Source organism: Stylophora pistillata, chromosome 7, assembly GCF_964205215.1.
Source record: "Stylophora pistillata chromosome 7, jaStyPist1.2, whole genome shotgun sequence".
Taxonomy (NCBI): domain Eukaryota; kingdom Metazoa; phylum Cnidaria; class Anthozoa; order Scleractinia; family Pocilloporidae; genus Stylophora; species Stylophora pistillata.
Window position 1 is genome coordinate 26,171,999 of NC_142525.1, and position 22,456 is coordinate 26,194,454.

The window sequence follows — 22,456 nt, forward strand, 5'->3', positions numbered from 1 at the left end:
TCTCACTATTTTCTGTCCAAAGCCTTAGACTATTTATTTTTTTGGCGGCTTGGTCACTCATCACCGAGCAGTGCTGCGCTGCTCGATGCTCCACTGAACACACTTAACAACGGTATGTGCGGTTCAGGGACGTTGAGGCCGCTATTATAAGTCCTAGGTCAAAAAATTATGTTTTTATGAATTTTCCGATGGAAATTGTCCAAGATTGTAGACTGCAAGCGATCCATTTATTCCCACCGTACTGAGTCCTTCGATTCAAATTCAACTTCTGACTCGAACAATGGAATAAGATGGAAAAGAGAGAGAGCACATGCTTGTGACGTGGTTGCCAGGGACACGTATTACCACGAAATCAGAACCAAACTACTATGAAACATAAATTTATAGGCATTTACGGGTGAACCTTTAATTTCTCTCACACTATACTAGTTTTAATTGATATTGACTACAACCATCGTGTAAAGTTTGCAGCTTAGTCAAAAAGAATACAACTTTTACCACGTTTGTCATCCCCGAGTTTGGAAAAAAAAAACAAATACGAAAGTACAGAAAGTAAACTAAAAAATCAACGTTTCAATTTTCAGTCGTCGTCATCGAGTGTTATCACTGAAATTGTCGGGCGTCATTGTTTCCTGTAAGAGGTGGAAGAAAACAGAGTTAATATTTTTATCAGGCAAAAAACGTTAAGAAGTAACTGCCCTTAGTCCCGTTCCTCGGCCTATCCACAAGTTGCCGATGAATCCCAAAAAAGTTGCTGATAAGAGTGTCTAAAAGTTACCAAAAAGTTGCTATTTTTTTCAAAAAGTTGCCGAAAAGTTGCTGAGTTTCCAAAAGGTTGCCGAAAAGTTGCCAAAATTTTTCTGCTTTTCGTACCTTTCTCGTGTGTGAAAGATTAAAAATTCGCACATTGCTTCTTATCAAAACTTTATCTGTCAAAGTCCAATGATAATATCAAAAGTTCTTTCGATTTCACTTGATCAACAAATAGTCTATCAGAATGACAAGATTCATCTGAGTTGGATGTATTGGAATCGCCGCAATTGTCCGCCATCTTGAAAAACGTGCAACGTGATACCGCTGACCTCGTGATGAGGCATCACAAAAATCAACCCATGGGGGGGCCCTAATTATTTTTTTTTAGAATAAATTGAATAAATGTCTATCGAAAACTGACCAGTGTGGCTCAAAACGTGAAGAAAGTGGCTTCAAAGAACATCAAAAAGCCCAAAGTTGCCGAAAATTCTAAAAGTTGCCAAAATTCTAAAAAGTTGCCTAAAATCTCGAAAGTTGCCGAAAAGTTGCCGAACAACTTGTGGCTAAGCCTACCCGTTCCCAGACCTTTCACGGCCAAGCCAATTACAGTTAAACGGTAGAATCTGGGTACGGAATTAAACTGCACTATCAATTGATGTTGGCTGAGTATCGTTTTACGTGATAGAGCCCTTGATCTTATACTTTCCCTTTTTGTGTCGTTTATAGCAAGAGTTTCCTCCAGAGACCGACGCAATCTTTACTTCCGGTGTGCCCAGTCCTTTAAAAGAAGAACGACTCAGTTTTTGCGGTAACGTTCTTCTCTTAAGTCATGGCAAAATAGATTGAATCATGAAATATAAATATAGAGGCAAGACCGATAGAACGTAGATAAGTAAATTTTAAGACGGAGCACTATATTTCGGCTGGCCAAACCAGCCTTCTTCAGGTGCAGTTCTTCAGGTGCAGTTCGTTACTTTGGGCCGATCAGATCATCGCTGATCCAACGTACAAGAGTTGGAGTATCGTCCACGGTTGTCTGCTGAACATTTCACAGTTATATTGAATCATGGACCGAAGTTGAAAATAATCAATCTTAGAGACCAACCAAATCATGACTCTGATAATTTTCCCTTAAGAAAAAAAAAACTAAAAGAATTCCTGATCATGCTAGCAGTGCTTAAAAAAAAAAAAAAAAAGAAGAAAAGAGCAATAATTATGCAAATACAATCTACGCAGGCAGACCGACTTGATTATCCTCTAGCTAAATTCGATCAGCTTTATGGCTCATTACTTTTATGAATTTGTGGAGTGTTCGAGTTCGGTAGATGACTTGCGATCCTGCCGTTTGCAAGAAACTAAAAGACATTGCATGATACAATAGCAGATGATAAGCCAGTCAAACCTACAGTTAGGCATGATTTTTTTTGTTGATTCATACATCTGTGTGCCTACAAATCAATACAGGGAAGTAATCGAGTGGTGAGGCAAGCATTACAAAATATGCTTCGATAATGAGCAGTTACAGTTTATAAAAACTGATTTAAACTTGAACACCGGAAACTGTAAAGATAGTTGACATCGAGCTCATTAACCGCGTTATCATAGTAAGTATAATAACGTCAAATGAGAATAACTTCCCAGCTTGGCGCGAAATTTAAACTAGACTATAAAAAAATTATCATGGGTCACGGGGATAGGTTTTCTCGAATGATGTTCTCTTGAGACAACTAAATTTGGATGTTTTTAGGGGGAGTCATTCCCCTAAACAATCTCACCTTATTCGCGTATTTTGTAAACGTAGTGAGCCCAGTGCCCCCCAGTCCCCTTCCAACAGTTCGTGGCCTGACCGTGGTTTCTGAAATTCTCATCGTCAGAGACCCAGCACTCTCCGTAGAACTGCACCGCAAAGTACGTTCTTCCTGCCTCTTTAGCCAATTCGTAGCATTTCTTTACTGTGAAACAACACCGTCAGTCAATAGGTAAACATCTGATGAAGGCCTTAGGAGAGAGTGTATGGATAACCTGTAGCGCAGATATATTATTAGGGCGAGTTTACGCTAGAAGCTCGCGATCGTTAATCCGACTGGGTATGTTTGATTAAAATTTTGAGTGGATCGTGAGGGGAGGGAGGGGGGGAAGGCCCACCTCTTTACTTTCTTTTTCATTTTTGACCGTCACTCACCCCATTGATACAAATTTCTTTTTCTCCCCAGCCTTCCACTACCGTGAAAATCAGCGATTGCTGCTCTATCAAAAATCTTTGCCGAGAAAATACTACGCACGCGCTCGAAAAATTACGTTTTCCCAGCAGGCTAGTGTGGGGAAGGAGGGGGGAGGAGCTATTGGCAAATTCGAAATTGAATGAGAGTTGTGAACGTAAGTGACGAAGGGGCAATTATGGGTCGATTGCCCACAGGGAATTTACTCACAAGCTATTTTGTGACATTCACACACAAACCTGTTTTGCTCATGTCATACCAGTCGATTTGCCTGCGAAGATTTTTTAGCCACTTCATAGTCCGTCCCTCTCTAGGTCTGTCTTCCCAGCAACCCAAATTAAAGTACGGCCCGAATTCATAAACAGCATTGTGCGACAATTCACCAACACCTATCAGAGAGTTCGAGAGTCAACAATCAATTAAGAGTCTTACACTCAGTCCCTCCCCGTTGGACGATCATACTGGTTGGTCAGTCAGTCAGTCAGTCAGTCAGTCAGTCTGTCAGTCTGTCATCCCCTCAGTCGGCTAGTCAGTTAGTAAGATAATCAGCTAGTTGTTATCACCGTCACTATTTCATTACAATTTTTTTTAACACTTTTTGTAACCAAACAAATATCTTCCTTTTGGAGTGCGGCAGACTACGAACAGTCCCAGTCCCTTCTTTTCGAAGTAGTCGGTCTAATCGCGCGAGTAAAAAAAAAAGTTAGTAGAAAAAGTTGTTGTTAGCGCACCGTGGAGAACTCTTGGAGCGACGCCGATGAGCTGTAGGCGCTACACGAGTGCTCAAAAAAGATTGATATCGCCATTACTAGTCCGTTTTGCTAATTAAGTCAGCTAGGCAATCAGCACATTAAAATCATGGTCAGCAAGTCGGTGAGTCGCTCGCACAATCATTTAGCCAGTGACACTTTTTCTTACCGTCGGCGCAGCCTTTTTTTGAAGCTTTCATTTTCTTGTAGTCCGGATTGCCTTCTTGCGAATAGCACTCGGCAAAATATTGTACCCCAAATAGGTTGTAGTCTTTGCCACTACGGATTGCGTCTCTTCCACACAATATAACATATTTACCAAGGTTATACCAGTCGATATTTCCCCGATGGTTTGCGTACAAGTCTGACAAAATCCTGTTTCCTGGGTCGTCAATCCAGCAGCCGCGATACACCAATTCAGGGACGTCTAACGAAAAATCAAGCATACAAAGCAAAAAGGAAGAATAGAAAAAAGGCTTTCAAATTGAATAGTGCGTGAAGTGGTACCCATTTTTTATTTTGGCTACAATTAAAAAATACAGGCAGTAATTCGTTGTTCCATGTGGGGTTATGACGCGTTTGGGCTTAAAGAACGACACTCAATGGAAGAAAGGGCATTAAACTGCTGAGAATTGCAATAAAACTATACTTGCGTTATGAGGAATTTGATAAGGATGGCAATACATCTGTTAAGAAAGCTCGGTGAATGTTTTTATTGTTATTTTGTAGACCCCTAGCTAAAACCAGCCGTATCGAAACTTACTTTTTTTTCTCAACGGCTCCGATTAAACTCATCGACTATACTCCAGTAGTGGAACCAGACCTTGAGCTAAGAGGGGGTGGGAGAGGGATTTGTATGTGTGTACATCTGCCCGCTTTTCTTCCTTCTGCGTTTATTTTTTACCCAAAATAAGGGGAGGGGGGAGGGGTCCCAGGCCTCCTCGGGCCCTTTACCCAGATCCGCCACTGCACTCTGTCAGTTAGAAATACGGCTGGTCTGTCTATACTCAGGAAATGATTCATGATTAATTCATGTACATTTGAGATATTTTTGTTTTTATGGTTTGTTTTCGATAGCCTGCTTATTGAAAAGTTTAAGAAGGCAAAATGTTTTGTGATTGATAAACATACCCGTCAAAATACACCTCACTCCAGCGTCGTCTTTGTGGGTACATTCACCGACCACTCCCCAGCCGTCATTTTTACATTCAAGAATGGATTGCTCCGAGCCATCGCACACCACATTTGACAAGTGAATCTGTTGCAAAATTAAACGAAAAGGGATAAATATAAATTTTGCTTTTAGCTGCGTAACTAACCTTGACTCTAACCCTAGCCCCAGGTGGTTCTACAGGATAACGACACCGGTCAGCGGTGGGCGTTGGATCGCAGGCGCATCAATCAGCTACAGCTACGAAATAAGCAACCAAAGTAGCTGGCGGTTTTGCATCCGTTTTAACCCTTTAACTCCCGAGATCTGATTGTTAATTCTCCCTTCTAGCTGCTAGACATTTCCTTGAAAATTAGTACAAGAATTTGGTGTTACATCAAGGTAATAAATTATACGTGATAAGTCTGAGTATTCTCATTACCAGTCAGCGGGATAATGTATGGATAATGTAAGGAGAAGTTACATGTCAATCTTTTCCGGGAGTTGAAGGGTTAAGGGAAATTATGCTCGAGACAACTTCGAAATTTTAACTTCCCAACTAAAATTTGTATATCAAAAAGAAGCTGTTACCGCGTTTTTAGAGTCCGAAGAGTCATTCGACTATTGCAAAATTCAAATGTGTAAAAACAATCTCAATTTTATTCGGCGCCATTTTGAAAAACAAAAAAACACACACAAAAAAAAAGAACAGGGTAACCAGCTGCTTACGTAAAACCACTATACACGGCCCACAAACAGCTGCTGTTCTTCTTACCAAATATGGAAGTCGCCATCTTGGTTAAGAATGCCTTTTTGTATGGCTCACAATTAGTTTGTAAAGCATACCTCTCCCCATACCTCTTCCCTTCAAACGATAATCGGAGAAGGCATTAGAGAGTTGGGACCAAGAGGGTTGGGACCATTGCGCGCGGCTTTGGACAGAAGATAGTTCGGACTGTACCTTCTAAATCTGGTGATATTGTGATAAAAATTAAGAACTTAAAAAAAAAAAGATAAAATTAAGTGAGATTAATAAGTATAAAATCCTCTTACCGGACCAGAACCTTCTGAGCCCTCATACGCTTTCTTGGTCGCGAATAACGCCCCACTGTACCCCAGTTCCTTGCAAACCACTTCAGCCGCGTCATCCGACCAACTTTTATCACAAATTGTTCCCCACTGGCCATTGTGGTACACTTCGATGCGTCCTCCTCCCATGTCACCGTCTGGTGTAATCAAGCGCACTCGTTTTTCTGCAAAGTCATGTAATAATATAAAGTGGACATCCTCAGAAACCAATCATTGTTTTTTACCTGAAGGGAGAATTTTTTTGGGGGGAGGATCACATGGTTCTGAGGGAGAACGTAGGGGGTAGGGAAGTAAGTTGTCGCCAAAGGGGGATACAGGAGGACTATGGAGAAAAATGATTGCCAATTAACAGTCAAAAATGGGAGATCATAAGATCATGAGAATATGAGGGAGCCTTGTGGGAGATCAGGTAAATTTTATCGCGACGTAATCAAAATTCTCCAACCCCCCCTCCCCTCCCCTTTCCAGCGAAAAATCATGACCAGTTCCTTACAAGAAAAAGAAGTATTGCCTTTCTAAAAGCGTTTCCAAGTCCTTTCAAAGTCTTACAACTTTATCACCCTCTTAAAGTCCTCGCAGTCTCGAAGCCTTAGGGCTTCGAGGTACTATAATGCTGGAGCTCATATAGTTTTCTTTCGTACGAATAGAGTCGAAGTAATCAGTCTTCGGCTTAATTGGATGGAATGCTAATACAACAACTTCGTTCCCAGGTTTTCTCGTCTTCCTGCAGAACCTTGAGCGAGAGGAGAAAGAAAAACGAGAGACCGTGGGAACGAGATTGCTAACCCAATTGCAAATTAGCCTTACCCCCTCCACCCTCAGCAAATATTCCACAGTGTTTGAAAAACTTAATAGAGACTGAAAAAGAATCAAATTATTTTGAGAGTTTTACGTGAGAAAACACCACAAGTAAAGTCCATTACTTTCGATAACTGACCTATTTCGACGGTTCCTTTGCTGCACGCTGCGAGAGAAAAAAAGGAAAAACATGTGTCAATCGTTTTTAAGTATTTTAACAGTTTTATATGATCAGCATCTAGGCTCGATTATACTTCCTTTTGTGATCAACTCTTCAACCCCTAAGCCTGGCAAATATCAATTCGTAAAAAAAATTATTCCCATGGTACAAAAAATAAATAACAGTAGCGTGAACGAAAGAGACGAAACTAGGCTTCAAAGAGCGAAGAAATTTGGTTTTTAAGTCAAGCCGTCCACTAAATGACTCTTGAAAATAGTCGAGCGTAGGCTCCATTGTTAAAAAATTGTTTCTCAGCAGAATAAAAACAGTGAAAAACAAAACGAGAAAACTTGTAACAACACCTTCTTTACCTGAAGAACAATCTTCAATTAAGGATTAAAAGTATAAGGATTATTTTGAGTTGCTTAATTTTTTTTTCTGTGATTTTTTCTGGCAAAGTCTTGTTACCCTTTCAGCAGTTGCGACTCAGTCAAACGTGTAGCTTGCGACCAGGTTCTTGTGGTGCATTGACGTTGCGACACAAGCGATGCATTTCGAGTCGGCGCACGAGAGATCTCATTTTCCTGCCTGATCCCTCAAAATGTCCAGACTGTTTTGCGATTTTTTTTCAGTTTTAATTTTCTCAAAGACCTTCAAAGTGATTATAATAGTAATACAGTTCTTAGGCCCTCTCGAGAGTCATTTTAACCCTCGCCTAGCTGCTCGGGCTTAAATGACTCTGAATCGGGTCCAAAACATATCTACGCATGCGTGCATATACTCTTAAGCTTTATTAAATATTTGAGGCAAAAACGTGTTCTTCTAAAAGTAACAGCGAGTGCACTCCGCTCGGAAGAAAATTAAGATTAATAAGCGCCGAGTTAAACAAGTCAGTCGATGTGACATTAGGTAAAACTGTCAATTAGGCAAAGAGAGAGAAATGTAAACTAGATCGATTGGTTGAGTCAAATCGGGTATTTCCGTCATTAAACGAGTTAGAGACACTATGGAAAGACAACTGATTTATCAGTGAAAGGTGTGCTTTCTGAACTTTTTTCACTTTAATTAAAGGTAGAAAAAACTCGTGGACTCTGGGGTCAAAGTTGGGAAGAAGGGGAAAATATGATAGGATTGGTAGAGAAATTTCCTTCAAGTTAATACGTACGTGCTCGACAGTGAAGTTTACATTTCCTATTTACACTTAACTAGAGAAAAAAAATAATGAGACTTCCTCGTTTAGTGGGATAAGGGCGGAGAAAAATTCTCTCAGAGGGTACTATGCTTTAGGAAAAAAATATACGTTTATCCACAAGCTGTTCTGCATTCGAAGCAACGACAATTTATTGCGGCACAAAGGATTGAGGAGGAAAGAATAACGAAATTGCAGACTTGACCGTCATCAAATCATCTACTTTAGCGAACGCCAGTGGGCTAAAAAAAATTGGAAAGCAACAGATTCATAGCTCATTAAGACACGGAAAATGCCTTCGTCGTAAAAATAAACGAATAACCAGTTTTCTACAATTAATACGAATGGCAGTATATAATGGACGAAAAGACCTACGTAAAGCTATAATATGAAGCAGTTTGTTTAGCTGTAAGCCAACACCGATTTTCACGTATTGTTTGATGAACAAACCCAAGGAAACATCAAATTTGTGTTGTTCAGTAACAAAGGCCTTCTGGAGAAACTGGAAATTGTCACGGTTTTTGCTCACAGATATTTTTGTTACCTACGTAAAACTTAGAATCTGTGCTATTCAGTAATATGGGCCTACTGGAATAATTACCAATTGTCACGGACTTTGTTCACAGATATTTTGTTACCTACATAAAAAGTTTTATGAAGTTGTTACGCAATCAAGCTGTTTAAAAAGCCTGAACTGAACCTGAACAAGGGGGTTCAGTGAAGTGAAGCTAAACTTCGTGAAACTCCGACTAACTCTTTTTCGCGAGGCGGTGAAAAACTTGAAAGCGCATCGCTAAAACTCTGTCTGAACGCCCCTGGTTTTTCTCGGAGAAAAAAATTTGAAGCGCGCATGTTATTCAACTCGACTTTGGTGACTTATCTGTAGATATGATACGGAGAAGAACAATTTTTACTACTTAGCAGTTTAGTAGAATTTGATTCGCATTTCCAGGCCGAACGTTAGTATCTTCATTATCAATTATCCTAAAGCGCCATTCTCTTTTATGTGGTTCGATTGTACTTCAAAAATATCTGACAGTAAAACACAGATTTCACACTGCATCAAATCAGTAATTATATAACAAATTTGTGGAAAAGTAGATGGGTCTTCAATATTACCTGCTAGAGTGACAACTGTTAGCAAGCTGCGGAAAACCCAAGGCAAATTCATGGCTGAGGTCAAAACTGCGCAACTAAACACCTCTGGACATGGGGTAACCTACTGTTAAATGCGCGGAGCAGCTGAAATAAGTCCATTTAAATTGTGTTTGCTCTCTTGATGACAATAATGCCAGTCACGCGAATAAATGAGACAAATTTCCGGCCGAGTTTTCGCTTAACGAGTATTTATTACGCTCGCTGCGTCCAATGTTTGCCATGCTAAAGAGCTCGAACTGTGCAATATCTACGCAAGACAAATATTCAAAAACAATGCCAAGAGATTTACGCAATGTAATTATTTTTATAAATAAGCAGTTAACGTTTTTATGTTACTCGAGTTAAATGGATTTGACTTGGTTTACCGATAAATCGGATACGATAGAAAGCTTACGGCGATAAATATCAGTCCAATTTAGTCGAATCACTCACAAGATCAGACAAGAAAAAAGTTTTTAAACCAAGTTTTGACGAAACAAAGGAAAATGCTTTAAATTGAGTTTTAAGAGAAAGGACTGAAAAAGCGCTAACAGTTTTTGTTCCTTCTTATGTTAGAAATTGTTCCCTGAAAAATCACATTTTTTAGTCAATGCGACTTGTTTTAGCAACAGGGGTCAGTCAAAGGATTAAAAGATTTTGTCGGGTAAAAAGCAACAGCATCAAGCCGGCAATGATATATTAATTAGGAGTTTGACAGAACATTGCAGAGGCGAAGAAGATCAAACAAATCGCAGCCAAATCATTATGTCCGTAAGTGAGTTAAAGTATGGTGAGAAAGTGGAGAAAGTAAAACTAGGCTTATCTCACACGTTTGCTACGCGTTGGTTACTTCCTAATAAAAATGTTGAAGAACTGTTAAGTTGAATCAAATCGCAACCTTATTACTTCCCGCTTTGTGAAGAAATACGCAAATAAAAGCTGGAAAAAAAACTTTCTAATTTGAAGAATCCGGAAAATCAGAAGAAACTAGACACCTTTTCCGTCCTTACATCTGGTAAACTAATAAAAGGTAAACTTGTCATTAATTCATCTTTTATTTCCTCAATTTGACTGAAGACAGGCCAAGTACGCGTCTATCTGCGAGGAGTTTGTGTCTTTTTTTATCATGATTACTCGCTCTTGATGAATTATTTCTTTGTTCATGCAAGATAACAAAAATAATGAAAAAAAACAAACCGACTTCAATCCACCTACACCGGAGACCCTAACAGACAGACTAATCAATAGTAACTAAACAAGTATGTCAGGTCCCATCAGTAAGTCCCATTATATTACATCGCTCGCAGCGCCTGTGGGCAAGATGAAGCCGCAAATCCTGTGTTCTGATTGGCTACCCAAGCGGGCAAGATGGGCCCATCTTGCCCGCTCGGGATTGCCCGCATTGATCCCACGCATTAAAAAAAAAATAGAATTATAACTACGTTCGTAATTCTTAAACAATTTCGGCGATGGAACCACAAAAAGTGGAAGAAGATAGTCAAACAAAGAAAAAAGAAACGACTCTCGTGAGTTTGATGTGCTACAAACATAGTTGGCTTTCTTTCCCGGTTCTCGAAGTGAACAAGTCATTCTTAATTCTTAAAAAAAAAAAGAAATCTTTTTGCAATATAATAAATCCTTTATTAACCAAGCTTGTTCGGTCAAGATGTCTGCATATTAGCCTCATTCTCTTTTTGCATTTTTATGGACCTCAACTTCGTCTCGGTCCATAAAAATGCGGAAAAAGAACTCGGCCAATATCCAGCCATCTTGATCGAACAAGCTTGGTTAATAACGCATATTTATTTTTCATTTTCAGTGAAAGACCGGAATACTGAGAGACCACAGGTGGCCCAGGTGCAAGGGAAGTTCACCGTTTCCTTTTACCAAGCGATAATTCTGGAAGGGAGGGGGAAAGATAGATATTTTGGGTCTGTGTGAAGAAAAAAAAAAGAAATGCATCTATTTAACACTTATTCGCCTAAGGCGAGGTGAATGTCGTCGAATAATCCTCGAGACGAAGTCGAGGGATTATTCGACAATATTAATTTAATTTACTCCATTTTCATTGCATTATTTGCAGTGGGGAAGGACTAGAAAGGAACATACAAACCACCCTCCCACCCATCCCACCCCAGGGGAGGACATCCATCACGCATTAATCTCGTGTGTGGGAACTTTACGTCTCCTACCCCAACCCTGCAGGAGACGGGGCTTCCATTTATTCGTCCCTATCCGAGAAGACTAGAATATCTAACCATTTCTTGATGTTACAGAAAGGTAGCAAATTTTTCTCAATTATTTTAAGACCTTGAGTGTCGGTCCGGCCGGGGCTCGAACCCCTCGACCTCCTGCACAACAGTCCAGCGCTCTATCCATTGAGCTAACCTGAGGCGAATAATTGTTTTAGTATAATTTCAGAGCTGAACGACAGAGAAATTTCTAAAATCATAACATTTTATTTCAACATTTTACATAAGCCGCGTGGAACGGTTTATATAGCGTAATATAAGGAACCGCTCGACCAATCAGATTGCTGGAAACTCTTTGCTCAGTTCAGAAATGATACTAAGAGCTTCTTATAGTATCTTTAGATGAATATAAACTCATCAGCCGTTTATTGATTGCTCGCCCCATTTTTTCGGAAGGTCCGCTTATGACTGTCCTAAGAGATCCTAAGATTATTTATCTCCGGTGGTCGGGGTAGGAGGATATTGGATCACATGGTTTTTAACGAAGACGGAGGGGGATCAGTCTTTGGCAAAAGAGTATAAAGAAGGAACTATGCAAAATTGGGAGGGAGAGGGGGGAGTGTTTCATAAGAATTTACAGAGTCAGGAGCCCATCAGAGCCTAATGGGGGAATCAGGTAAATTTTATGGTGACACTACTGAAATCCCTCGGTCCCCCTAACCCAGCGATGAACAATGACTGGTCCTTAATTTATGTATTTCCGTGATTTTTTGTCTGGACAGTTGAACTCAGTAGGTCGCTTTCAACCCTGAGAGGCCGCACATACCTAACATAAGTTGACCACAGTACTCCCCACCCCCCCTCCCCTCTCTCTCTCTCTGTTTGATGTCGGTTATGGTTAAAGTGAAAGAATCGATGCCCAGAAAGAATCAAACAACACAACAACCAAGGCCAATAAAACACTTTGCGGTGGTTTAATTGAAAATAAAATAATCTAAGCTTCCGCGTCCAGTTGTGTTAAGGGCGGATGACGCTTTCCAAAGGATAAATTGCTATCCTGCGGATAAGTGTTAACAAAACGTACTGTGCTTTCAGGCGGATAGCGTTATCCACCTTTTGAACAACTGAGTCCTGAAGAACATTTCTCCAAAGGACAAATATACTGTACACATAACAAAAATATATTAGCTTTGTGCAAATGGACTCGCACACCCTTCTAAACTAAATTGGAAAATTAAGTCCTCTGAAATTTTGCGCACGCTCAATGGAATATCTATTTTTCTGCCAATGTCTTCACTCAAACATCTACTAAACCTACAAACAGTAACGAAACGTAAACGGAGCTTCGTCTCCTGATGACACCTTTCCTCGCAGTCAAACTTTTTTCTTGATAGAGATCAGTTTGGATTGCCTTACTCGACAAATAAACTGTTACCAATAAATTGTTCAAGTTCCTAGGTGAATTCGTCTTCAATGCAATCGCCAAGATGTAGCTTTCTCCATAAATGAGAATACCAGGAATTCTCGAGGTTGGTAGGGCATTCAGTGTACTGGAATTGTCAGATTAATTCATGATTTTTGACGAACGTTCTTCATCGACTCTCAAAAACCACGGTCACCTTTGGTGGCCATGGTTCGACGTATGTGTCCGTCTGTATTGTAATGTTATTAAGTAGCAGGGTTTTAATGAGGGAAAAGTGTTTGCATGACCCAAAAATAGCTTATCTTGCTTCAGTCGTGTGATTCTTTTTCTCCTTAATGGCTTTGAATAAGAGAAATTTAGGCGGTTTTAGCTTCATCCTTTTTTTCCTATCCATACAGGTACATTAAAGAAAAAGAGGAAGATCTGAAAGCGTCTTTATCGCTATGAATTCATATATATAGGGGCGGTGGACCAAATGACCGCTTCAAACCCATATGGCGAAAAGGAAACGCACGATTGAAACGACCTTAAATTCAATTCCTACTATTTTTAGGTTTCTAAATGCATCGATTTTCCCCGGGTAAATCCTTTTTTTTTTTTCACTTCTGTTGTGCAAAATCAATATAGCGCAGATTTAATCGTCTACAGCGGTTGAGCTGCCTGTGGTGATCCTATAGTTTGTACCTTGCCTCGACATTTTTTGACAGGATGTCATCTATTCTTGCCCGAAAACATTTTATCTTACACTTTTTATAACTTTTAAATAAAATTACTCAAAGCATTCAAGAAGTCTGTCAAGCACACGATTAGCTGCCCAAAACTCGGCCTTTCATCTTCTGACAAAGCCCAGCAACATGCAATGATTGTAAAAAGTTCATCCGGGCAATTCATCGGCTGCGAAATTCTGTGTCCTTGTTTGAGGAAGTTGAGCATTTCGAAAGCGTCGATATTCCCGTAGGGCTGCTGTCCCAGAGTCATCAATTCCCACAGAAGGACACCATACGCCCACTTTGAAAGGACGAGGAGATATGGAGAGAAGGAGAGGGAGAGAAAAAAGACATGTTTCCTTCTTAGGCTAAAAGTGCCTTTAAAAAAATTAAAAGTCCCATCTTGTCTCTTAAAACAAACTGAGTTAAACGATAAACTCCATCCTGTCTTCTCATCGACACAGTAACTTTCACTTTCTACATTTATGTCCCCTCGCATCTCCGATTTTCTGATTTTGTTTGCGTTTGATTCTTTTAAAATTTTCCTTATAAGACTGATAACAATTGCGCGAGCTAAAAGGTGAAATCGTTGCCTAGTCTATGTGTAGCCGTACCCTCCCCCTTCCGTTTCTCCTCAGGGGAAGGGTAGAGCTACACGTAGGCTAATCATTGCCGTATCGCTTTACAATAACAAAAAGGTACATCTAAGAGTATCAGAGGGGAGAAACTATGTCACAGCATCGAGCGTACATTCAAGCTTAAGCTTACCACGTCACTTGCAACTGTAAATCGTCCCTTTTCAAGGCTCTCCACTGCCATCCACTTGACTGGTCTGTTCTCGTTATCTCCAAGGCAACAGTAATCTTGTGGGAATAGGTCTCTTGATAACGCACAGTCAGTGACTTTCACATTCAGATCGTCATCAATACTGGAGTAAAAAAACAAAACAAAACAAAACAAAAAAAAAAAACGGAATAACGCCTTGACTTTACTCAACGAAATGACAACGTTTCTACAAAGTGTCCATCCCATTTATTCAAAAAGACTCCCATCTTCTAATCCCTATGTACAGTAATTTTCTCACTCCCAAAAATTCCAAGAATGTGCGACCCCATTCTATTAACTGTATTGTAAACGCGACCCCATCTAGCGGCACATGCCATCAATCTAGGAAGTACCCCCTCACCCCCCCATAAATGTGCGACCCCATTCTAGTAACTCTGTTGAAGATGCAACCCATTATAGAGAATCTGGTCGTGAAAATGCGACCCCAATTAGCGGCACATCCTCACTAGCTCATTACAAGGAATTTCCCCTCTCCCCCCCACTCTCGCGAATGTTACCCTCCTAAGTAAGCAAATGTTCTACTTACACACAGTTTCTCGCAGCTACATCCTTGTGAGTAATTCGTCGCCTTGCTAAGTATTGGAGTCCTTTGGCAATTTGTATGCCGACGTGAACAAGGTCTGCGGTTGTCAGAGACTAAAAAAGAAGAGATAAACTTATTTCATCAATCAAAAGAATGTTTGGGTCGTGTTTTCAACGAATTTACATTTGTCAACTGACTGGAAAGAGCATGAATTTTGATTTACCCTGAACCGTATGCAACGATATTCGATACACAAAAAAATATATATTTCATAGTTTGGCAATAGCCCTTAAACTCCCAGAAGCCATTACAAAGTAATTTCTCCCATATCTTTACGTAATCCAGCAAACAGGTAATGAGAATACGCAAACTTATCAGGTAGAAGTTGTCATCTTGATTAAACACCAAATTCACGAAACTAATTTGCAAGCAAATGTGCAGCAGCTAGATGGGAGAATTAACGATCAGATGTAGTTGAAGTTCATTTATTTGTTTTAGCGGGTTGATTAATTTGGCAGCTGTAATAGCTGATGTGGACCTGCTCTCCTAACCCACCCATCCCACCCCAGGGGAGGACATCCATCACACAGTAATCTCGTGTGTGGGAAATTAACGTCTCCTACCCCTAACCCTGCAGGAGACGGGACCTCCATTTATTCGTCCTTATCCGAGAAGACTAGAATATCTAACCATTTCTTGATGTTATAGAAAGGTAGCAAATTCTTCTCAATTATTTTAAGACCTTGAGTGTTGGTCCGGCCGGGGCTCGAACCCTCGACCTCCCGCACTACAGTCCAGCGCTCTATCCATTGAGCTAAATTGAGCTATCCATTGAGGAATCTTTGAGGTTCAATAAAGATTGTAGATTACTGGGTCATGTTTGCGCATTATGATTGCGAGAGGGCTAGATTTCCGAACATGACTTATTACAGAGTAATCTAAAGTAGAACCTTTTGTTATACAGATCTATGGCCAACCAGGAATAAGGTTAATGTCGTTACAACAACGTTACCTCACCCATTTCTCATGGCGTTACGCTAGTGTGACTAAGAAGTACAAGTGTAGCAGAACGTACCTTCGAGCCGCCTTCAGGAGATCTGGATTTCTTAATAAACATTTTAAGGTTCCCTCTGTTCATGAATGGAAACATTATCAAGGGCTGTCTTTCATCCTCAAGGCACACTGCCATAACAGGAAGAAGATTTTTATGAGTGAGGTCCTTCAGCATTGAGCTTTCTATGAGTAAGAGGTTAACTTGGTCTTCCGATGCCATTCCAGATACAGTTTTCACCAGAACGCTTTGCTGTTGTGCTTCCCTAGGCCCAGTTAAAACGCCATTATAGATACGAGCAAATGTCCCTATGATGAAAATAAGATCAGATAATTATCTGAATTAAACAGACATTCTGATTGGTTCACACTTATAATCTACAGGGCTGTAGCTAGACTTCAGAACAAGACGAGGAGAGTTTCGAGCTGGTCTGGGGGCATGCCCCCCCCCCCAGAAAATTTTGAAATCTAGAGGCTCAGAAATGCTCTTTTAAGCATTTTCCATGGCATTTTTCTTCAAAAAAAGTCAATCTTGGAAAGAAAAAAGGCCAAAATCAAGATGAGGAAATTGCCTCATCTTGCCTCATGCTAGCTATGGCCCTAATCTATTGGATGGCAGATGCATAGATGACGTCACCATCAACAATTTTTTTGCTTTTTTTATTTCATAAAACAAACAATTCCATCTTGCCATAGACCTGTACAGTAATAGATCTGAGAAGATGTCAAAATTTGGTAGGAACATTAGTTCGTACCAAATTTTGAAGTCATCTGTGATCCATAAGTGAATGAATGCACAGCAACATGGAAAATCTATTTGTTAACCCTGTAACCCCTAAGAGTGACCAGCATCTAATTTCTCCTTACAATATCACCCCTGAATCACACATTAAGTCATGAGAATAGAGGAAATGATCAGTGTACGAGTGACCAGCATCTAATTTCTCCTTACAATATCACCCCTGAATCACACATTAAGGTCACGAGGATAAAGGAAATGATCCCCAACTAAAGAAGCTCTTGATTGTTAAACAAATTCTCCTTGTCAGCCCTTTGGAAAATGTATGAAGAATGGTATGGAGAATATGCATATTGAAGTTAGAGTAAGAGGGGTTAAGTGGGTTACTGAGAAAACGAGGGAAAAGGGACTGTTGATCCTCACAAACGTTCATTTTCTAATGATATTTTTCTCTCTTTCCAAGAAAAGTGCTTTCCTCTGAAAGCCTGATAGACAAGTATTACCCACCTTCTTCTAGCAAATCCCCCAAGGTAATCCTATCCATATCCACTTCCAGGTCTTTTAATTCAGCTTTCATGTCTCTGTTTCCATATTTCCCCTTCTGTGTGGATTGCAGCCCCCCTCCACCATAATTCCCATCACTGGGGGTGATGCTGATTGTGCTGTCCCTCACAGGGAACCCACCTGGAAGTCTGGGCCTTATATGGGGCACATGTACACCGCCATTTGGAATAAGATTTGTCACCACGGGTACGCTTGCAGTTACATTATTTGCCGTCAAAACAGGCATCTGGTTGGTATTACTTACAGCAGGTATGGGCACATTTTGAGGACCCTGATTTCCATTTATAGCTGGTGAAAGAAAAAGAGAAAGAACCCAAATGCAGGATTTTCTCGTCATTATATTTATTCAAAAGATATTCCTTAAATCGACACTTTAAATTACACTATTTAAATCATTTCAGTCTACAGCTGACAGTAGCTGATTTGTTAAGAGAGGTTGACCATGGGTTCTAAAAACACAACATGTATCAATTCTCTCATACTAGTTTTCATTTTAATTGAAGACGTCGAGAGGAAAAATAACATGTAAATCAAGTTGAGTACCTGGACTGCTTGTTTCCTGTTTTGGTTTACCAGCAGCAGCAATAAGAGGAGTTTTAGATACGCTCTCCTGCCTTCCTGGGATGTCTGTATCACTGTGCATGTACAAGTAAATTTTTAGCACAAATACATTCTCACAACTTTCTCATAACATTCTCACTCAGTTTGGATGTTTCCTGATGGCGAGCAGGATTGTCATTAGAAAAAATTAATGTGATCGATACATGATCTGAATTGAGCAGGTGGTGGAATTGAATTATGCTTACATTGCAAAGCATGGCATGTTGTTCTGCAGCACACCCTTCTAAAGGGCTCTGGGATGCTCCCCCAGTAAAAAATTTATATTTGAAACTATCTGAGATGTGATTCACAGCATTGTGGAACATATTTGTGTAACTTTTTTTAAGGTTAGACATAGATGTTTGAATTACTTCAAAAATACTTATTGGGTGCCTTTGATCACCAGTGTAAAATGGTCTGACAGCTGACAGGTTTCAACTGCCTACCAGTTTCTTACGATGAACCTGTGAGAGGAAACTACTTCAGAGGGTTCCTAGCTTTTGTGAACTGCCAATACAACATGAGTGGTTATTCACTAAACAACTTAAATGTGTGATTCAGATGCTACCTACCCATCTTTGTCAGGACGTGGCATTGAATGGACATGAATTGCAGCCACAGCAAGGGCTATAATGAGGATAATGCTACAGGCAACCCCAACTGCAATGTAGAAGACTGTGGTTTTATCCAATGGTGATACTGGAGGATTTGCTTCGGTGTGATCTGAAAATATTCATTTAATAGGCTCAATCAAACACATTTTTTGATCAGTTCTTAAATAATTTATGATCTATCAAAATAATATTCCTTGCTTTTTTACCATTAATATATAATTTTAAATAAATGACAAAATTAAAACATAATTACCATTTGGTACTTGGACAACAGTTGGTTTCCTTCTAGCACTAGTATGGAGGTCTGAAAATGGAAAAAAAAGATTAAATATTTGTTTACATTTGATTAACTCTAAGTCTATGTCAACAGTTTATAAATCTACGAAGTATCTAGGTACTAATTAAGTAAAAAAAATATGCTCACATAACCAAATTTGTATAAACAGCAACTAAACAATGTTAAAAGCAATTTTTTAAAGTTTAAAAACAGAAAAAGTTAACAGATAGCTGATTGGTGAAATTCACTTTGATTTTTTTCTACAATTAACAGTTGAGAGAGGCATGGAAAAAGTTTGGTGACAGGGTTTTGACTGTAAAATAACAGTGTTGGCATATGGACAACCTCGCTCATTTCCAGGGGTAACCGAATCTCAAGAGTCATGTATTACTAACTGTCAAATGAGACAACCAGCCAAAAGAAGTCTAACGACACCATGCTACTGGAAATAAAGCCAGTTGCTTATGACGACACAATTTTAATGCCAAAACTTAGTTATTGACCTTATGTCTTACTTCAATTGACTGAAAATTTTATTAGTAATAATTAGGTAATAACATTAATTGAGAATATATAATTTGTCTCTGTTTACCAAAAAATATAATGTTCCCAGCACATGTGTTCTAAGGGGTGTGTGTGTGTGTGTGTGTGTGTGTGTGAGTGTGTGTATGGGGGGGAAGCAGTGGCGGGTGATTTATCAAGATGAGTTACAATTTCCCTAACATCTACCTACATATAGGTACAAGAAAAATGTGGTAAATGCCTTTTCTACAAGTTTTTATCCTTCGAAGATTTAACACCAGTTTTCTCTCTTCTGTTGGTATACTGAATTCAATTTGTATCATCATATGGGCTGTGCCTGCTTTAGTTCCTTTACACGTCATATTAATGCAAAATTCTGCAAAGAAGGAAAGAATGATTCACCGGTAAGAAATTTCACCTTACCACGTAAATTCATTGCCAAGCTGAAAGGTCTCTTGAAGGCCAAACTGCTCATCTAACAACTTCAGCCCAGGCCATAAGTAAAACAAACATTCTTGACAAAAATGGTTTTGACTTGAATGTAAGTGAGAAAAGCAGCCTCAATTTGAGTCTTTCAAAATATTGTTAATTCTCTGCTAAAAGAGAAACTGTCCGTGCATGAGTCTTGAGAGCTCTGCTTCATTTCTTGGCTGACAAACTGGATCAACACAATTAACTACAGCCTTCCAGACATAAATTAATACAAGCTGCTTGTTTGAGAAATTTAATCATGAGATTGTACCACTTTACCAATAGAACTTTCAATCCTGATAATCAATTTGAGACTTAAGAGTGTTCCCAAAAGACAGAGAAAATATTTAAATTTTCTCCATATTAGTAAACAGGAATCTGCTTAATAACCTAATAACTAGCTTTTTCTTGCCTCAGTTTAAGTTATTAAATATTAAACAACAACCCACATGCATATATTTCTGTAAGGAACAATCAGTGCCCAATAAGTGGGCACATCAGAGACAAACGTAAATATTATCCGCAACATTTCCATAAGGAACATCTACTGTGGGTTAAAATTTGTGAGCTTTTTAAGTTGTGCTGCACGTATTATGAGGAAATAATTTCACCATTTGAAGCAGAATATCTATTTATGACAAGGCATTTCATTACAAGGGAAATTTAATATCCTACATGGCGACATCAAAAGATGTAAAACAAAAACATTTAGAAACGTGTGCTTTACTCGGCAAAATTTTCATTAGTTACCGATGTTTCCATTCGTTTTCGTGGGTGTTAAACCAATGTAAAGTGAAAATGAAATGTATGAGATGCCATAAGGTCTTATCTTTCAAATATCGCAAACAAACATGTTGAAACAATGACACTTCGTCGCACTCAAGTGACTTGCGATCAAACGCGAACTCCGACACGAAATTTACGCTATCTGTGTTTTAGATAAGCCCCTTAAAACAAACTGAAACGTTCTAAAGAGACACTCTAAAAAATCAACGAATTATAACAGTGAGAAAATTTCAAAAGCTTAAAGATAAGCTCACTTAAAGTCTTTTAAATGTCTTATATCACACTAAAATAATAATGTGGCGCACGTTTCGCCAAATGACAGTTTATTAAAGATTCCGAACCTGTGGTCATTTCAAGAAGTCAGGAGAAGGCATGGCTTATCATTTTTAAGTGACGAGGGTCGTTGAAGAAATTGATCAAACATTCTCAACTGCTGTTTTTGTTCACAGTTGGGTGAAGTGACATTTTCATCCCTTGTGTAACTAATAACTCACTATTACTACGTAATGAGTTAGTTCCTTGCCGTACGCCTTATCTCTGAAAGCAATACTTATCAAGGAAACATTATACGTTTCTGAGAACTGGATGCATTCCTTCGATTAAAACCTCAAGTATTTCTGAACAAATTTCTGCATTTATGGAACATCTTGATGTCGACTGTACGTCAACTTGATATATTTGTCTGCCGCGAGAACGATTGTTGAGCGATTCGAAACTAACCTTTCTTAGTTTCTGGAATGACTCCAGCCTTTTTTATATTCACTGTAGGCTTTATCAGAATATCAGGAGTTAACGACGATAATTTTAAAACGTAGTCGTACCCCTGAAAGAGAAATTAATTGTGATCACAATTTGTATACAAAGGGCAAAGGTAATACTAGGGCATGCAGCGTAACAGAAATCAAAACACTTACTAGCGGCTAGATATAGAACCAGAAAAAAGGTAATAAGCAGAATTGTTTCGATCAGTACACGATAAAACTCAGAACCTACACTCAAGAGGTTCGATGGGCCTTCAAGCCATGCAAAAAAGGACGTAGAAGAAATAAAAACAAATTTACACAATGTGGTCGTGCGAAAGAGTGTGTCAACTGCAGCATAAATAATCGCAAAAATCAGCACGCTTCGCATGGCTAGTTTTTGAGACTTCGGAAAACTTCGTACAGATCTGTCTCTTCACAAACAATTCCAAAACAATGGTGCAAATTAAAAACTTACCACAGCATTTGAAGGTGATCGAGTAGAGTACCATATAAAACGCAAGCAGTCTACTCGCGAAGGGACGGTCATATTGAAGTTGACTGCATTGGATTTGACCTCGCCATTTCGTATGTAGTAAATATCACCCTCAATACCTGCTCAAGACAATAACAACAGAGAGTTTTCGGTTGGATTCTCCAAGAATTGAATGACTCTTAGAGTTTCGTTGTAATCGATCGCTCGACCACCGCAGCTACCCACCGAGAATCCTCTTTGATTCCGTATGATTTATGTAGAAATTGAGAGAGGATGAAGCCGTAAGAACAAGGTTTACAAAGGTGAATGTAGTTAGAAGTTGTCCAGAGAAATTCATCCTCCCTTCACATCGACTTGAGTTTGTTTAAAACGGCAGGAATCGGCACCATAAATATAACATCTCACTGGATTGATATTCCTGAGAGTCTTTGTGTCTACTTCAGAAATGTTTGTGTTGGGCTCGAAAGAACAAAAGCTTTTGTGATAGAGCCAATCAGCGTTGTCGGTGCAGGCGAAATTCATTCAACGCAAAATTCGTCCAGCTGATGAAAGATTTCACTAATCATGGCTGAAACTTTCCAATGTTCTGTAAAGAAACATGTTTTCAAGAACACTTCGTATCATCGAGAACAGATCATCGCAATATTCCACATGCATAGAAT

General features: G+C 39.3%; 2 protein-coding genes across 2 annotated transcripts; both read right to left on the minus strand.

The window, feature by feature from the left end:
* Positions 1–380: 380 nt before the first annotated feature.
* On the minus strand, positions 381–9,356 carry LOC111336227 (uncharacterized). Its single transcript, XM_022942285.2, has 8 exons — positions 9,227–9,356; positions 6,898–6,924; positions 5,925–6,124; positions 4,853–4,979; positions 3,891–4,148; positions 3,212–3,361; positions 2,529–2,705; positions 381–632 (listed from the first exon to the last, which is right to left on the minus strand). The coding sequence occupies exons 1-7, from the start codon at positions 9,276–9,278 to the stop codon at positions 2,530–2,532; spliced, it is 990 nt and encodes a 329-aa protein (XP_022798020.1). The 5' UTR covers positions 9,279–9,356; the 3' UTR covers positions 381–632; position 2,529.
* A 3,030-nt stretch (positions 9,357–12,386) lies between these two features.
* LOC111336397 (inactive tyrosine-protein kinase RYK) lies at positions 12,387–22,357 on the minus strand. The gene is made up of 12 exons (XM_022942489.2): positions 22,020–22,357; positions 21,777–21,913; positions 21,279–21,381; positions 19,543–19,677; positions 18,756–18,806; positions 18,461–18,611; positions 17,832–17,923; positions 17,232–17,576; positions 16,011–16,294; positions 14,939–15,048; positions 14,335–14,494; positions 12,387–13,867 (listed from the first exon to the last, which is right to left on the minus strand). The coding sequence occupies exons 1-12, from the start codon at positions 22,129–22,131 to the stop codon at positions 13,619–13,621; spliced, it is 1,929 nt and encodes a 642-aa protein (XP_022798224.2). The 5' UTR covers positions 22,132–22,357; the 3' UTR covers positions 12,387–13,618.
* Positions 22,358–22,456: the final 99 nt, after the last annotated feature.

Coding starts and splice junctions, on each gene's coding strand:
- LOC111336227 (XM_022942285.2), bottom strand. CDS start 9,278: ATGAATTTGCCTTGGGTTTTCCGCAGCTTGCTAACAGTTGTCACTCTA. Junction 3,362..3,890: donor AAAAAAAGGCTGCGCCGACG/GTAAGAAAAAGT, acceptor ACTCTCTGATAG/GTGTTGGTGAATTGTCGCAC. Junction 2,706..3,211: donor GTATGACATGAGCAAAACAG/GTTTGTGTGTGA, acceptor GTTGTTTCACAG/TAAAGAAATGCTACGAATTG.
- LOC111336397 (XM_022942489.2), bottom strand. CDS start 22,131: ATGAATTTCTCTGGACAACTTCTAACTACATTCACCTTTGTAAACCTT. Junction 19,678..21,278: donor CATTCCAGAAACTAAGAAAG/GTTAGTTTCGAA, acceptor CCTTCTTTGCAG/AATTTTGCATTAATATGACG. Junction 15,049..16,010: donor CTCCTGAAGGCGGCTCGAAG/GTACGTTCTGCT, acceptor CTTCTTTTTTAG/TCTCTGACAACCGCAGACCT.